The 17,653-nt window shown below is 40.4% G+C and overlaps 1 protein-coding gene and 1 long non-coding RNA gene across 6 annotated transcripts in view; one reads left to right on the plus strand and one right to left on the minus strand.

The window, feature by feature from the left end:
- The window catches only part of LOC147356274 (uncharacterized), a 67,959-nt gene extending 50,564 nt beyond the window's left edge, over positions 1-17,395 (minus strand). The window contains exon 1 of one of the 2 annotated variants that reach the window (XR_015143189.1): positions 17,221-17,395. This is a non-coding gene — a long non-coding RNA (uncharacterized LOC147356274). The remainder of the gene's footprint in view (positions 1-17,220) is intronic. The other variant, XR_015143188.1, reaches the window with a different exon arrangement.
- Positions 1-17,653, plus strand: part of ACBD6 (acyl-CoA binding domain containing 6) — a 203,655-nt gene that overhangs the window by 172,063 nt on the left and 13,939 nt on the right. The window contains exon 8 of one of the 4 annotated variants that reach the window (XM_086343544.1): positions 4,488-4,604. The exons of the other annotated variants lie outside the window; for them this stretch is intronic. Within the exon in view, the coding sequence (XP_086199670.1) occupies positions 4,488-4,525 (38 nt within the window). The 3' untranslated portion in view covers positions 4,526-4,604. Of the gene's footprint in view, positions 1-4,487; positions 4,605-17,653 lie in introns of those variants that run through there. 4 annotated transcript variants of the gene reach the window in all.

Raw genomic sequence — 17,653 nt, forward strand, 5'->3', positions numbered from 1 at the left:
TTTATCTGAGTACCAACAAAGTGCAAAAGAAGAAATGTTCCTAGTAAATAATTTAAAACTAAACTCCCAGAAAGTTCTGCTTCCACTTAAGATAGAGAAAATAGCAACAGAATATTGTTTCTACACTAACAAAAAGAAAATGCTAAATAATCTGCAAAGCTGTACTTTTTTAAAGGGCCATCAGATAGCAGAAGTTGCATGTCAGCAAAGTAAGGCAGATTCCAAAGAATGACAAGCCCCTGTAAGACACACCAACTGTTTTGCTTTTGATAGAACAACTGAGGAAGAGGCAGCCACCATAAATGCAGATAAGAAGAAAACAGCTAAAATTAACAAATTCTAAAAGTGAGCTGGTATGACATTTTAGCATCAGACCCAAGAACACGTTTCACTCATGTACTCTTTCATTAACTGGGTGCTGTTAGACAAATTGAGAACAGAGAGCTCCCTCCTCAATGGTACACAGAAATGAAAGCCTGCCACTTCCCTAGACCCTTATTTCATACCAAGAAAAGTCCTTAAGCCACTGGGGGACGAGCAGAAAGCTTTTCTGCTCTCTCCTCCTCTCCTGGGCCTAGGGACATATCCACTGCCTTTGGAGGAGGAGTGAAAGTAAAACCCATCTGCCCCTGGGGAAGGACAGGGAGCCCCTGAGCGCAGGACCCTGCGCCGACACAAAGCAGAGGTCTCTTGTCCCTTGAGGGCAGGACAGGAAGTTCCCACTCAGGACATATTTCCTGTCACACAAGGCAGGGTTTGGCTGACCTCTGGGGGAGCTGGGAGGATGCAGGAATGTTGAGAAATTTCCACCTCAGAGTAACCCAAAAGCATGAAGATCTCTATCCCACTCTCACCATGAGCCTCACTCTGAGAAATAAGCAGTAGCAGTCTTATTGATAGGGAAGGAGAAAGAATACAGATGGTAGATATGCAGCTGACTAGATATTTCAGACTACCAAAAGCTGAGGGTGAAGTGAGAATACTGAAAATACCTTCTGGCACCCGACTCTTAAAACTAAGCATAAGGTGGCAACAGCCCACAGCTGGAGGAATTTAAAGCCTTTGATGCACTAAAGTTGTCCACAGCAACAACAAAATCAAACCCAGTTCAATGGCTGACTAGACTGACTCAACACCCATACTAATGGCATGACGAAAGAAAAAGTATGCCCATTTCTGGTTGTAAATAGTATTGTTTACTTCAGCCTCCACTGTCCTCCTGCATACAATTTCTGCATTTAAAAATTGTGAAGCATAAAAAAGGCAAGAAAAAACAACCCCTTGTCATGCAATAAATGAGTAATTGATAGAACAAGTAGATAAAAATTCAGCCAAGGATATGAAAGACCTGAACCATAGTATCAACCAACTTGACGTAATTGACATCTATAGAATGTTTACACTTAATATACATTTTTTCAATATAAATATAGAATATTTACTAAGATAGACTATACTCTAGGCCATAAAACAAACTTTTAAAAAATATAAAAGAAATCATACAAAGTTTGCTCTGTGACCACCATGGAATTAAATTAGAAATCAACAGACACATATCTGGAAAATCCCTAATTGTGAGAAACCTAAACACACTTGTAAATAATTCATAGGTCAAAGAGGAAATTCCAAGAGAATTAAGAAAATATTTTTAACTGAATGAAATAAAAACACCCTCTCAAAAGTTGTGAGATGCAGCTAAAGCAGTGCTTAGAGGAAAATTGAATACTTTTATTTAAAAAAAGAAAGGTTTCAAATGAGTGATCTAAGATTCCACCTTAAAAATTTGTTTTGGAAAAAGCAAATTAAGCTCAAAGTACATATAGTAATAAAATAAAGATCAAAGCAGAAATCACTGAAATAGAAAAATCAATGAAACCATTGAAAACTTCTGAAAAGGTCAATAATACTGATTGACCTCTAGCCAGACCAGTTTAGAAAAGGAAAAACAAATTACCAACTTCAGAAATGAAAGGGACTCATCAACACAGATCCTGCAGATATTATGAAGCAAGTAAGGGAACACTATTTGCAATTTTTACCAATAAATTAGATAACTTAGAGTAAATGGACAAATTTCCAAAAGACACAAACTAACAAAATTCTCTCAAAAAGAAACTGAGAACCTAGATAGCCCTATGTCTATTGAAGAGATTGAATCTGCCACTGAAAACTTTCCCACAACAAAAATTCCCAGGCCCTGACTGCTTCACTGGGAATTCTACTAAATATTTTAGGAAGAAATAATACCAATTCTACACACACACTCTTCCAGAAAATGGGGAGGGAACCCTGCCCAACAAATTCTATGAGGCCAACATTACCCTAATACCGAAACCAGAAAAAGACCCTACAGGAAAAGAAGACTATAGGCTAATATGTCTCATGAATGATGCAAAAATATTTTATTAAAGTGTTAGCAAATTGAACATAGCAATATACAAAAAGGATAAGTTAAAACCAAATGTGTTTATCCCAGGAATATAAGGTTGGTTCAAAAGTTGAAAATCATTGTATTTCACCCTATCAGACAAATCAAAACCAAAACTAAAACATGATCATCTCAATACGCGTAGAAGAAGTCACTGAAAACTTGAACCTCCTTCATGATTTGGGGAGAAAAAAAAAAATGGAGCAAAATAGGAATAGAAGGGAACTTCTTCAACCTGAAGAAATCATTAGCTGATATCATCCTTAATGGTAAAATGCTGAATGCTTTCCTTCTGAGTGGGAACAAAGCAAAGATGTCCACTCTCTCCACTTTGATTCAAAATTGTACTGAAGTTTTAGCCAGTGCCTTAAGGCAAAGGAAGGGTTCCAACACCCTTTACTGCTCTCCTAGAGAGAATTACTCCATGATCTTTATATCGAATATTTTTGTTGGTCTGTTTCTGGGCCCTCTATTCTGTTCCATTGACCTAGTTTTCTTTCTTTCTTTCTTTTTTTTTTTTTTGCCAATACCACACTGCCTTAATTATTATAGCTTTATCGTAAGTCTTAAAGTGAGATGGTGTCTGTTCTCCAGCTTTCTTCTACTTCAGTATTGTGTTGGCTCCTCTGGGCCTCTTGCCTCTCCATATAAACTGTACAGTTTGTTCATATCCACAGTCTGGGATTTTGGTCGGGAAGAACTGACATCTTGATATTGAATCTTCCTATCCATGAACATAGAATATCTCTCCAATTATTTATTTTGTTGATTTTAAGATTTATAGTTCTCCTCATATGGATCTTGTACATATCATGTTAGAATTATACTCAAGTATTGCATTTTGGGGATACTAATGTAAATGGTATTATGTTTTTAATTTCAAATTCCACTTGTCCATTGCTGGTATATAGAAAAGCAATCGACTTTTGTACATTAGTGTTATACCCTACAATGTTGTTATAATTGCTTATTTGTCCCAGGAGGTTTTTTTTTTTTTTTTTTTGTCAGTTCTTTTGGATTTTCTATGATCATGTCATCTGCAAACAAAGATATTTTTATTCTTTCTCCCTAATCTGTATATCTTTTATTTCCTTTTCATGGCTTATTGCATTACCTAGAACTCTCCAGTACAGTGTTCAAAAGGAGTGGTGAGAGTGAATATCCTTGCCTTATACCCAGTTTTAGTGTGAAAGCTTTTAGTTTCTCAACAGTAAGTATGATTTTAGCTATAGGTTTTTTGCAGATGTTCTTTTTTTAGTTGAGGAAGTTCCTGAGGAGTGATGTCAGCAACATGGTGGAGTGAAAAGCTACCTTTCTCTCTCCCTTTCAATCTATAACCAGTAAAACATTTGTAATTCAACAAAGGTGCCCCTGCTCAACACACCAGGATGCCAGAGAATTCCAAATATCTGTACATCTAAAGGTCAGTGAAGTGGAATATAGGAGGCAGAACTGAGGAAATATGAGAGGTGGTACCTGCAGTCCTGGCCTTCCCACCACGGCAGCTGAGCTCACAGCCCCAGAGAATCCGGTGGCAGCAGGGGAAGCAGGGCACATGGCTCCAGCGCACATGTAGCTGCAGGCAGCTGGGCAACAGTAGGAGTCGGGCCTAGGACCCCCATCCCTCCAGCTGTTGATGCACCCACAACTCTAGCCAACTGCCCCCCAACTGCAGTGGTGGAGCCCACTAACCTTATGATATTGGACACAGAGAGGTGCCCTCACAACCCCTGCATCCCACTTTCCCTAACTCTCCCCCTCCAGTGGCTAAGCCTGTGGCTCAAGGAATCCCAGACACAAGGGAAGAGCCCACCATCCTGGTGCACCAGGTGGTGATCCCAGAACAGTGGTAGAAGCGAGGCACCAGTGATCACAGAGACACAAGAACTAATAACAAGGGCAGGCGTCCACAGCTAAGAGGTAGCAGAAGGTAGAAAGTGCTAACTCAGATTTAACAAGAGGCAGCTCAGGTGAAAGAAACCAAAAACTTACGCTATAGTGCCACCAACTGGAAAACAGAAAGCCTCTAACTTCTAACCTGTTGCTATAAATACTTCAGATTTGCTGGCAGAGGAACCAACTCATCCAGTACCATGAAGAACTGGAGTAACACTGTACCACAGGAAGAAAGTGACAATTCTCCAGAAACCAAGATTAAAGTCATGGAATACTGCAATCTAACTGGTTCAGCTCAGTTCTTTCGCTCAGTCGTGTCTGACTCTTTGTGACCCCATGAACCGCAGCATGCCAGGCCTCCCTATCCATCACCAACTCCTGGAGTCCACCCAAACCCATGTCCATTGAGTCGGTGATATCATCCAACCATCTTATCCTCTGTCATCCCCTTCTCCTCCTGCCCCCAATCCCTCCCAGCATCAGGGTCTTTTCCAATGAGTCAACTCTTTGCATGAGGTGGCCAAAGTATTGGAGTTTCAGCTTCAACATCAGTCCTTCCAATGAATACCCAGGACTGATCTCCTTTAGGATGGACTGGTTGGATCTCCTTGCAGTCCAAGGGACGCTCAAGAGTCTTCTCCAACACCACAGTTCAAAAGCATCAATTCTTCAGCGCTCAGCTTTCTTCACAGTCCAACTCTCACATCCATACATGACCACTGGAAAAACCATAGCCTTGACTAGACGGACCTTTGTTGGCAAAGTAATATCTCTGCTTTTTAATATTCTGTCTAGGTTGGTCATAATGTTCCTTCCAAGGAGTAAGCGTCTTTTAATTTCATGGCTGCAGTCACCATCTGCAGTGATTTTGGAGCCCAGAAAAATAAAGTCAGCCACTGTTTCCCTATCTATTTGCCATGAAGTGATGGGACCAGATGCCATGATCTTCGTTTTTTGAATGTTGAGCTTTAAGCCAACTTTTTCACTCTCCTCTTTCACTTTCATCAAGAGGCTCTTTAGTTCCTCTTCACTTTTTGCCGTAAGGGTGGTATCATCTGCATATCTGAGGTTATTGATATTTCTCCCGGCAATCTTGATTCCAGCTTGTGCTTCCTTGAGCCCAGAGTTTCTCATGATGTACTCTGCATATAAGTTAAATAAGCAGGGTGACAATATATAGCCTTGACGTATTCCTTTTCCTATTTGGAACCAGTCTGTTGTTCCATGTCCAGTTCTAACTGTTGCTTCCTGACCTGCATACAGGCTTCTCAAGAGGCAGGTCAGGTGGCCTGGTATTCCCATCTGTCAGAATTTTCCACAGTTTATTGTGATCCACACAGTCAAAGGCTTTGGCATAGTCAATAAAGCAGAAATAGATGTTTCTGGAACTCTCTTGCTTTTTCCATGATCCAGCAGTAGAAAATTCAAAATAGTGGTCATGAAGAAACTCAGCAAACAAAAAAATTCAGAAAAGTCAGTTCAGTGAGCTCAGAAATAAAATGAGTGAACAGAAGGAATAGTTTGTCAAAGAGATTTAAACTCAAAAAAAACCAAACAAGTTTTAGAGCTGAAGAATACAATAAATGAGATAAAGAATGTATTAGAAAGCACTGAAACAGAGCAGATCACATAGAATAATTAGAGTGTTCAAAAATAGAAATCTAAAAATGTTATAAGTAGAAAAGAGAAATAGCATTAAAAAATGGGGAAATTCTGCAAGAGCAATCTCACTCTTTTAGGAGGAGCACCATTAGGATAATAGGTATCCCAGAAGTAAGTAGAGGGAAAAGGGAGAAAAAGTTTAAAGAAATAGTCAGGAACTTCTCAAGTTGAAGAAGTTCCCCTTTATTTCCAGTTAACTGAGGTTTGTTGTTTTTTTTTTTAGATCACAAATAAGTGTTGGACTTTGACAAGTTATTTTTCTGCATCTATTGATATGATCATGTGATTTTTATTTTTTGCCTATTGATATGATGGGTTACATTAACTGATTTTCAAGTGTTGGACTAGCCTTGCCCACCTGCAATTAATCCCACTTGGTCATGGTGTATAATTCTTTTTATACATTGTTCAGTTCAATCTGTTAATATATTGTTGAGGATTTTGCATTTATGTTCATGAGAGATACCAGTCTGTAGTTTCCGCTTCCCCTTTCTTATAACAAAACCTAGACAAAGACATTATTAGAGTAATAGTGGCCTCATAGAATGGTTTAGGAAGTATTCTCTCTGCTGCTACCTTCTAAAACAGATTGTAGAGAACTGGTATAATTTTTTCCTTGAATGTTTAGTAGAATTCACCAGTGAACCCATATGAGCCTTGTACTTTCTAGTATAAAAGGTTATTAATCATTTATTAAATTTCTTTAATAGGTAACAGGCCTATTCAGATTGTATACTTTTTCTTTAGTAAATTTTGGCAAATTGTCTCTTTCAAGGAATTCGTCTAAGATGATCATATTTGTAGGCATTGAATTGTTTGTTGTATTCCTTTATTATCCTTTTTATGTCTATTGGACCTGTAGTGATGCTCCCTCTTTCATTTCTGATATTGATAATTTGTGTTCTCTTTTTTTCTTATTTAACTTGACTAGAGGCACAATGCCAGAGAATGTTCAAACTACCATACAGTTGCACTGATTTCACATGTTAGCAAGGTAATGCTCAATCCTTCAAGCTAGGCTTTAACAGTATATGAACCGAGAACTTTGAGATATACAAGCTAGATTTAGAAAAGGTAGAGGAACCAGAGATCAAATAGCCAACATCCACTGGATCATAGAAAATGCAAGGAAAAAAAAAAAATCTGCTTCATTGACTATGCTAAAGCCTTTGACTATGTAGATCACAACAAACTATGGAAAATTCTTAAAGAGATGGGAATACCAGACCACCTGAGAAACCTGAATGCAAGACAAGAAGCAACAGTTAGAACCTTACGTGGAATAATAGACTAGTTCAAAATTGAGAAAGGAGTATCTCAAGGCTGTATATTGTCATCCTGCTTATTTAACACATATGCAGAGTACATCATGCAAATTCTGGGCTGGATGAATCACAAACTGGATTCAAGATTGCCGGGAAAAATATCAATAATCTCAGGTATGCAGATGACACCACCCCAATGGCAGAAAGCAAAGAGGAACTAAAGAGCCTCTCGATGAAGGTGAAAGAGGAAAGTGAAAAAGTTGGCTTAAAACTCAACATTCAAAAAACTAAGATCATGGCATCCGGTTCCATCACTTCATGGCAAAAAGTTGGGGAAAAAGTGGAAACAGTGACAGCTTTTATTTTCTCAGGCTCCAAAAATCACTGTGGATAGTGATTGCAGCCATGAAATTAAAAGGCACTTGCTCCTTGGAAGAAAGCTATGACAAACCTAAATGGCATATTAAAAAGCAGAGACATCACTTTGCCAACAAAGGTCTGAATAGTCAAAGCTCTGGTTTTTCCAATAGTAATGTATGGATGTGAAAGTTGGATCATAAAGAAGGCTGAGTGCCGAAGAATCAACGCTTTCCCATTGTGGTGCTGGAGAAGACTCGAGAGTCCCTTCAACAACAAGGAGATCAAACCAGTCAATCCTAAAGGAAATCAACCCTGAATATTCACTGGAAGGACTGATCCTGAAGCACCAATACTTTGGCTACCTGATGCGAAGAGCCAACTCACTAGAAATGACCCTGATGCTGGGAAAGATTAAGGGCAAGAGAAGAAGCAGGCAGCAGAGGATGAGATGGTTAGACAGCATCACTGAGTCAACAGAGAAAAGTTTGAGCAAACTCTGGGAGATAATGAAGGACAGGGAAGCCCGGCATGCTGCAGTCCATGGGGCTGCAAAAAGTCAGACACAACTTGGTGACTGAACAATAACAAGAGGCATATTGCTTTTATTGGCCTTTTTCAAAGAACTATTATTTGACTGTATTGATTTTCTCTATTGATTTGTTTTCAATTTCACTAACTTCTGGTATAATTCTTTTTTTTCTTTCTTATGCTTACTTTGGATTTAATTTGCTCTTGATTTTTGCAGTTTGCTAAGGTGGGAATTTAGATTACTGATTTTATATCTTTCTTCTTGTCCGATACCTGCATTCAATGCTGTAAATTTCCCTCTAAGCACTGCTTTTGATGTATCCCTCATACTTTGATAAGTTGTGTTTTCATTTTCATTAGTTCAAAATGTTTTTAATTTCTTTTTTTTTCTTTGAACAATATATTATTATTTACTACAACTTTCACTATAAAGATATAGAAATTGAAGCAGTATGATAATGGTGTAAATAAGGTGTATAGGTCAATGAAACATGATAAATAACTTAGGAATAGACCAGCCTGCTGCTGCTACTGCCAAGCTGCTTCAGTCGTGTCCGACTCTGTGCAACCCCACAGATGGCAGCCCACCAGGCTCCTCTGTCCCTGGGATTTTCCAGGCAAGAATACTGGAATGGGTTGCCATTTCCTTCTCCAATGCATGCACGCATGCTAAGTTGCTTCAGTTGTGTCCAACGCCGTGCGACCCTATGGACAGCAGCCCACCAGGCTCCTCTGTTCACAGGATTCTCTAGGCAAGAATACTGGAGTGGGTTGCCATTTCCCTCTCCGACAGACCAGCCTATTCATGGGTAAATTGATTTGTGACAGAAGCGTCAGGGTAAGTCAGTGGAGGAAAGGATTGGCTGTATAACAAATGGTGCTGTAACAGTTGGACATTCACATACATGCTGGGGTGAAAACAAGCCTCAACTGTTTCCTCATACCCTTCGCAAAAATTGCCTTGAAATGGATCAGAAACCAATACATAAGAGCTAAAATATAGAGGACTAGAAGAAAATATGGAAGGACATCTTTGTGATCTTGAGATAGAGAAAGACTTCTTATATAGGACACAAAAAGCATAAAACATAAAAGAAAAAAATTAATTGGACTTCATTCAAAATTTAAAATTCTTACTCTTCAAAAGGTACTCTTAATAGAAGACAAGTCACAGAGTGGGAAAATATATATATGAAACATTTGGGGAAAAACTTATATATAAGAATTTTAAAAGAATAATTCTAAATTTATAAAAAGAAACTCCAATTAATAAATGGATGGAAGATTTGAAGAGATAAATCACCAAAGGTAAGTGATTGGCAAATAAGCATATAAAAAGATGTTCATCATTAGGTTTTAGGGAAATGCAAACTAAAAACCACAATAAGAAGCCCTGACTATACTACATAGTATCTATACTATAGGTACTATAAACTTGACTAGAATGGCTAAAAAGAATTTTAGTAACAGTAATAAGTGCTGACAAGGATACAGAGCAGTTGGTGGGAATACAAATTTTGGAAGTTTGGTAGTTGCTTATTCAAGTTAGACAGTCATTTGCCATGTGACTCAGCAATCCCACTCCTGATATTAACCCAAAGATGTGAAAACATAAAAGATCCACACAAAGACACGTATCCGAGTGTTCACAGGATCTTTATTTGTAATGGCCAAAAACTGGACACAACCCACATGCCTACATGTATTTATACAACAGAATACAGCAATAAAAAAGAAAGCACCGCTTATACATGCAGCAGCATGGATGAATCTCCAGAGCATCACACTCAGTGAAAGAAGCCAGACACAAAAGACTATGTGCTCTGTGATTTCTGAATTTGTGGAGAAGGCAAAACCTAAAGACAGAAATCAGGTCAGTGGTTGCCAGGGGCTATGGGCTGGGTAAAAGGATTGACTGCAGAGAGGCAGGAGGGAACTTTCAGGGGTTATGAACAGGTCTTCTGTCTCTATTGAATAGTAGCTACACAAGTAGACACATTGCCAGAATTTACCAAATTTTTATGAAGAATATTAACTTCAATAAAACAAAAAGATGGGGGGTGGGGCAGGGAATCTTGCTCTATATGTTAACTGGCACAGTCCAAAACAGATGAAGAATCTGGGAGGGACAGGATGGCAGAGTGGAAGGACCTTGAGTTCACCTCTTCTCATGAGCACAGAAAAATCACAACTGCTGAAGATCTATTGATGAGAGAGACTGGAACCTACAAAAAAAGATATTCTACCTCCAAAGACAAAAAAGAAACCCCAACAAAACTGTAGGAGGGGCATACTTGAAGTACAGTCAATTCCAGTACCACCCAGGTGTGTGACCCACAAGCTAGGGAACAATTATATCACAGAAATTCTCCCACAGGAGAGTTCTAAACCTCATGTCAGACTCCCCAGCCTAGGGGTCCAGCATGAGGAGGAGGAGCCCTCAGAACACTTTGACTTTGAAGGCCAGCAGGGTTTGACTGCAGGAGCTCCACAGGACTGGGGAAACAGACTCCACTTTTGTAGGGCACAACACAAGGTCTCCCATACCAGGACCCAGGGCCAAGCAGTGACATTGTAGGAGCCTAGGCCAGACCCATCTTGGTGGAGGTAGGGGCAGGGAAGGGCAGCTGTAGTCACCCTGGGGATGTGGACACTGGTTGGTGGTGGCAGAGATACTGGAGGATGTCATCTACATGAATGCTCATGGAAGGTAGACATCTTGCCTGGGTCATAAGCGCCAAGGCCTGACCCCACCCAACAGCCACCTTTACACAGGTCCCTTAGCACAGCCCCACCCACCAGACCCAGCTCCACCCACCAGTGGGCAGGCACCAGAAACAAAACTATGATCCTGCAGCCTGCAGAACTGAGTCTGTAAACTCAGGTCAGAACCTACCCTGGGAACAGCTGGTCCCTGCCCTTGCATGATGAGAGGGGAATGCACTGCTGGGACACTTCTCCAAGGTCAAGAAATGTAACGTACCACAGATAGAAAAGGACTATGTTCCAGACGAAGTAAGAAGATAAAACTTCTTAAAAAAGAAAAAAAAAAAAAAGAACTGGAGTGGAAATAGAAAAATCTACGTGAGAAACAGTTCGAAGTGATGATCATAAAGATGATCCAAAAACTTGGGAAAAGAATGGATGCAGATTGAGAAGTTACAATAAGTTTTCAGCAAAGAGAAAATATAAAGAACAACCAAAGAGTTGATGAATACAATAACTGAAATGAAAAATACATTAGAAGCAATCAATAGCAGAATAAATGAGGCAGAAGAACAAATCAGTGAGCTCTAGACAGTGGGAGAAATCATTGCCATAGACCAGAATGAAGAAAAAAGAAATGAAGACAGTTTAAGAGACCTTTGGGACATCACATCTAGTAACAGTCACACTACAGGGGCCCGAGAAGGAGCCTGATAGAATATTTCAAGAGGTAATCACTGAAAACTTGCCTATCATGGGAAGGAAACTCACCCAAGTCCAGGAAGCACAGAGGGTCCCATACAGGATTAACTCAAGAAGAAACAAGACATAAAAGCACACAGCTATCAAACTGACAAAAATTAAAGAGAAAATATTAAAAGCAACAAGGGAAAAGCAACAGATAACACATAAGGGAACTCCCATAAGGCTAGCAGCAGATTGTTAGGCAGAAACTCTGCAGGCCAGAAGGGAGTGGGGTAACAAAGTGATGAAAGGTGCAAACCTACAGCCAGGAATACTCTTCCCAGCAAGGCTCTCATCTAGATTTGATGGACAAATCAAAGGCTTTACAGACAAGCAAAAGCCAAGAGAATTCAGCATTACCAGACTAGCTTTGGCACCCCACTCCAGTACTCTTGCCTGGAAAATCCTATGGATGGAGGAGCCTGGAAGGCTGTAGTCCATGGGGTCGCTGAGGGTCGGACAGGACTGAGAGACTTCACTTTCACTTTTCACTTTCATGCACTGGAGAAGGAAATGGCAACCCACTCCAGTGTTCTTGCCTGGAGAATCCCAGGGACGGGGGAGCCTGGTGGGCTGCCGTCTATGGGGTCACACAGAGTTGGACACGACTGAAGTGACTTAGCAGACTATCTTTGCAACAAATGCTTAAGAAACTTCTTTAGGAGAAAAAGATTACAACTAGAAACAAAATTATGAAGGGGAAAGCTCACTAGTAAAGGCAAACTTAATAAAGGTAGGAAATCATCTATACAAACACAGTATCAAAACCAGCAATCCTGAGGAGAGCACAAATGCCGCATGTGGGAAATGCATTTGAAATGGGAGACCAGCAACTTGAAACAATGTTTTTTATACACAGACTGCTATATTGAACCTCATGGTAACTGCAGTCCACCAGATACACACACAAAAAATCCAAACAACTCTGAAGTTGGTTATCAAATCACAAGAGAAAAGAGGAAAGGAAGGAAAACAGTCCTTCAGTACACCTAACTAAGCTCTTCTGCTTTTGAGCACTCATGCTTCCTTCTGCTCAGATCCTGAATAAGGTACTACAGTAGCTGCCCAACCCTCCAACCAATCAAGGCAGAATTCAAAGAACCTGGAGCAGCCCTGAGGTCCATAGGCTCACATGTGGGACACAGTCCTGCCTAATTTGGGGAATGGACACAGAACTGGAAATAATCAGATATTGTGCTTCACATCAGTATTTTGTACTATGAAGACGTTATCTCTGTTTGATTACTTTGTCATAGTACCTGGACAAACATTTGAAAATTACTAGACATTTTATAATGAGGATAGTAATCAAAATGCATCTTTGTATTATTCTCTGGATATATTTTTTTCCCAATGGTTAAAGCAGATGTACTATGTACATCTAGGTACACAAATAGGCTGATTTGGTTAACCTAAAGTTCAAATCAAATCATGTATAAGCCAGAATATCCCCATACCTCAATATGTAGAAACTTCTTACATCATTTTCCCCTTTTAGCTGTAAATATTTCCATATAAGGCATTGATAAGCAGTACATTTTTCCAACATTCCCAGAATGGCTCACTTACCTGCTCTTGGCCCATCCGTGTCCCTCGGTGATAGGCCTCCTTTTTGTTTATGTATTTGCCTAATTGTCACATTGGGGGAACACTAATCATGAACAGGCTCAGAGGTATGTTAATGAGGAAACGCTTTATCGGCCGTAAGTTTTATCCTTTATGCCCCACTGCCACACAGACATTGTACTTATGCTCTAAGCAGTCAACTTAAGCCAGCAGTGCTACATATCGTGAGTAGTTTACACTCTGTGACAACTTCACTGGACAGTTTTTTTTTCCCATCCTGAACATTGGGGTCAAAAGTATGGTTAGAAGCAAAACAATAACTTTCCATTAGAAGCCACTGTTACCAAAATCAGATCAATATTCCAGGAGAACTTTGTTTTCTTAACAGAAAAAACAAATTTAGTCTTGCATCAGTTTACTGTTAATAATAATAAAATTCATTTACCCAATGAAATTCAGTCTAATCTTAATCCTGATAGCATACAAAAGTCATTTCTCAAAGTTCCTTTTTCACAAACCTTTTATTATTTTCTGGATCCAAACAGATTTGTCCCTTTTTTTCCCAACAACCAACTATAGGACAAAATCATCATTTTTCCTTAACAATATATCCAGTCTTTATACCTTCCTTCACCAACAATGTGTCTCCTACTTGCCTTACACACTGAAATGCTTCCCTAATCATTTTTATGTATCACAATTTTTAACCCTTGAAAACCTGAACAAAACCAAGAACAAGTCATTGAAATATTATACCAGCATTTTCTGATTGGCAAACTTGAGAACATATTTCATAACCTCTAAAGACATACATTTTTCATAGCACAATTTCCAAGCACTTTGAGTTTCCCTCTTGCTCTTGCAAGGAGGCAAAGGTAGATAAATTTAGGTTTGTTTTACCTTTTTTAAACCAATTAAATAGAGCTCCTCTACAAGTTAATCTCAGCAATATTATCCAAAAACACATTGTGAGACACACAAACATCCAGAGATCTCATTGTTTCATCTTTTTATATTTCACGAATTAGCCTTTGCAATTAAACTTCTCAGTTTATGAATAACAGAACAGTCAAATTTATACAGTCGATTTTAGAAACCTGCTTTTTCTTTTTCCTCCTCCTCCCCCTCCCCAACTTGGCTTGAAGTTTTCTGATTAACCCAGGGCTGAAGTCCCAGGCAAAGTGGGTTGTGTTTGTATTTCAAGGGCATGATGAGTTAACTTCAAGTTTTCTCCTAGGCATATTTTTGTTTTCTCAGGATCAGAGTTCTGGGGGTGGGGTGGGGAGGTGGGAATTCTATCAAGCTAGCTTTCTGTAACTGCATATATAAAAAGAACCAGGTTTTGGAATTTCAAAAGAGTTTCATCTTAACCAGTTTTTCCAGAATCTAAAGAACACTATTGCCATACGTTAGTTTAAAAAAAAAAAAAACACCTTTAATCATAGTTTCATAGCTTGAATTTTCTTAATGAATTTAACCTGAATTTCTCATTTTACAAAAGACAAAGATACTAGTCACACAGATGGACTACATATTCACACACCAAAAAACAGATCTATCACAAACCATCTCTGAGGGTGACTGGTATAGAATCCCAAAAAAACACTTCCCCAACACAAATGGTCTTCAATGGTAGTTGGACATCAAAACCAACTGGCAAAATGCCCAAATGATACTCAGTGCCCACAGGCAGTCCTCAACAGTAGACAGGTGTCAGAACCAGTTGGCAAGATGCCCAAATAGCACTTGGTGCCCACACACAGTTCTCAATGTCACGCATATATCAGAACCAAATGGCAAGAATGCCCAAATAGCACTTCATACTCACAAATGGGAAGGTTGCCCGGCGCACACCAGTGGACTTATCCCATCTTGGAGCTCGTCACCTCATCCCCAATGCATGTTTCCATTCCACCAAGGAAAAGTGTAGGCTGGCAGCTAGTGCCAACAGGGGAGAAACAGGGAGGATCCTCAAAACAAATGGTTTTGGCAGCTTCTAGGAACGTCCCCCAAATCCTCTTTTCGGAGCCAGCTAGTCAGAAGCAGCAGGCTCACACGTTGTCATGGCCATGGGAAACCCAGGAGAGCCAGGTGTCATCAAGCACAAGAGCTGCAGCAGTCAGCCCCAAGTTGGGCGACAAAAAACTTACTGAAAGTGGGGGTCTCACTGGTCACTCTCAAAAGCCTACAAAGCAACCAGGTTGGTAGAAAGGAAAGTTGGCTTGAGTTTGGATGCCAGCAACCTGGAGGGGATGGAGGCCAGACATCTGTCCAAAAGCCGACTCCCCGCCCCACCCCACACCACAATGAAATTAGGGGGCATGAGCTTTTATAGACAGAGGGAGGGGGCTACAGGCAGAAACAGGAGAGTCAGCTCTGACAGTCATCTTGAAATTAGTCATCCGTGGTCTAACCAGGGTCATCTTGATTGTCAATACAGTTAATCTTCAGTTCCAGGATTAGTTTGTCTCCATTTCTTGAAAGCCAGTTCCCAGAGTTGTGGGGGCTTCCCAGGTGGTACTAATGGTAAAGAACCAGCCTCCTACCAACACAGGAGACATAAGAGACACAGGTTCGATCCCTGGATCGGGAAGATCCCCTGGAGGAGATGGCAAGCCACTCCAGTACTCTTGCCTGGAGAATCCCTTGGACAGAGGAACCTGGCAGGCTACAGTCCACAGGGCCACAAACAGTTGGTCATAACTGAAGGGATTGAGCATGCACACATGCACACATGTCATGGCTACAATCTGGTCATCATGTAATTAACTTCTTCCATCTGGTGGAGGTTTCAGTATCTATAATGCAACTCACAGGATATGGCTTAGAATATTATTTATACCCCTTGAGAAGGAACTGAAGGTCCCTGACTATGTTTAATGAATACATTATTATTATGTGGTCTCCTTTGACTGTTTTCTTTTGTTTCCACATGTTCACATTTCTCTGATTAAAGGTATTTTTTGACTCAAGTTTTCCACAGGTAAAAGGCAGGCAGAGGACAAGGTGGGGAGGGGCTGCAAGTGTCACAGAGTCCTGCTCTGTTTCAATGAGAGCTATTAGGATGGTAGCTCTGTGGGCCAGAGTTACATTAAGCATCTAAACTTTATTGTTGAATTTGAGTGGTACTCATCCACCCTGGACCCTAATCAGATCATGGCCAATAACATGAACAAACATTCCTTTGGTATCTTGACATAGCTGAAAAGGGCTTGGTCAAAAGATACACTAAGAAACAACAAATGTGAGATGTACACAGATTCTGGGTTCCTAGAGAATCATGGATTATAGGTTATAGTTCACAATGTCATCAGGAAACTCACCCAACATAGGTTTGTAAAATTACATCAGTGGTGACATAAGGAAGTTGGAAAAAGTAGTGATTGGTCAAGTTGAGTCACAATTAGTCTCAGGTGGGAGCAATTCATCTGATTCTAACAAGCTCCCCTAGTATGCTAAAAGCCACTGATCTCAGACTATACTTTGCATGGCAAACTCATAGACCTCCTTGACACCAGTTTAAAAAGGAAAAAATAGAGTTGACTAACTTGGATCTAAGCCATACATGTAGTTGGCATTAGAACCTGTCAGCCAAGGTGCTGATCTTACCAGCAAAGTAATCATTTATAGAGGGAAAAGACCAACCCAGCCCTGAGGCTCAGAACATGAGGAAGATGGAGCCTGAGGTTGAGGGGTCTGGAAACATGTGTGTTGTGTTAGTTGCTCAGTCGTGTCTGGCTCTTTGCGACCCCACAGACTGTAGCCCTCGGGGCTCCTCTATAGAAATGAAAATAGAGGAAGAATGGGCAGCAGTCATACAAATAGCAACGACGTTGTTCAACCGAATAGATAACCCTTGTTTGAAAAGCAGAGAAGGTAGCCTGGATATTTGAAGTCAGTCCCAGGAACGCCAGATGCAGGACACTAGACTCAGGCACAGAAAAAGTCAAACTTCAGAGTCTTAACAACAAATAACGGAAAGAAACCAGCACAGGCAAACCAACACTGTAAAACAGATGTCCAGAGGCAACCAGGTAGATTCCCAGAAGTAGGAAGTGAACTTACCTGCTTCATCTTCAGCTTCCAGAAGGAACTGAGCTAGCAAAATCAGGCCTAGTCGCAGAGGAAATAGCACGTCCAGCAAGGAATCCAAGAAGAGATGAGGTGTGGGAGCCGGAAAACTCAGCAAAGGCAGACGAAGTTATGTCTGCTACCCGCATCAAGTCCGACGTAAAGTTACGTCATTCGGAACCAATGAGAGGCCTGTATTCCTCCCTACACGTGTGAGTTAAGTGGCTCTAGCTGTGAAAATTGGCAAATAGCGTGAGGGAGGAGGCACGCTGGTAGAGCCCTGAGTCTGAAAGTGAGGTCCCAAATCTGCAGTAGCAGCATTACCTGGAACCTGTTAGGAAATGTAAATTCTCGGTCCTGCTCCAAACCTACCAATCAGAAACCTGGGGTGGTGCCTCCAGGTCATTCTGATACAAGCTCACTGCAG

Source organism: Bos grunniens, chromosome 16 (assembly GCF_055505025.1).
Source record: "Bos grunniens cultivar Pamir isolate PY7600 chromosome 16, Bosgru_T2T1.0, whole genome shotgun sequence".
Classification (NCBI taxonomy): domain Eukaryota; kingdom Metazoa; phylum Chordata; class Mammalia; order Artiodactyla; family Bovidae; genus Bos; species Bos grunniens.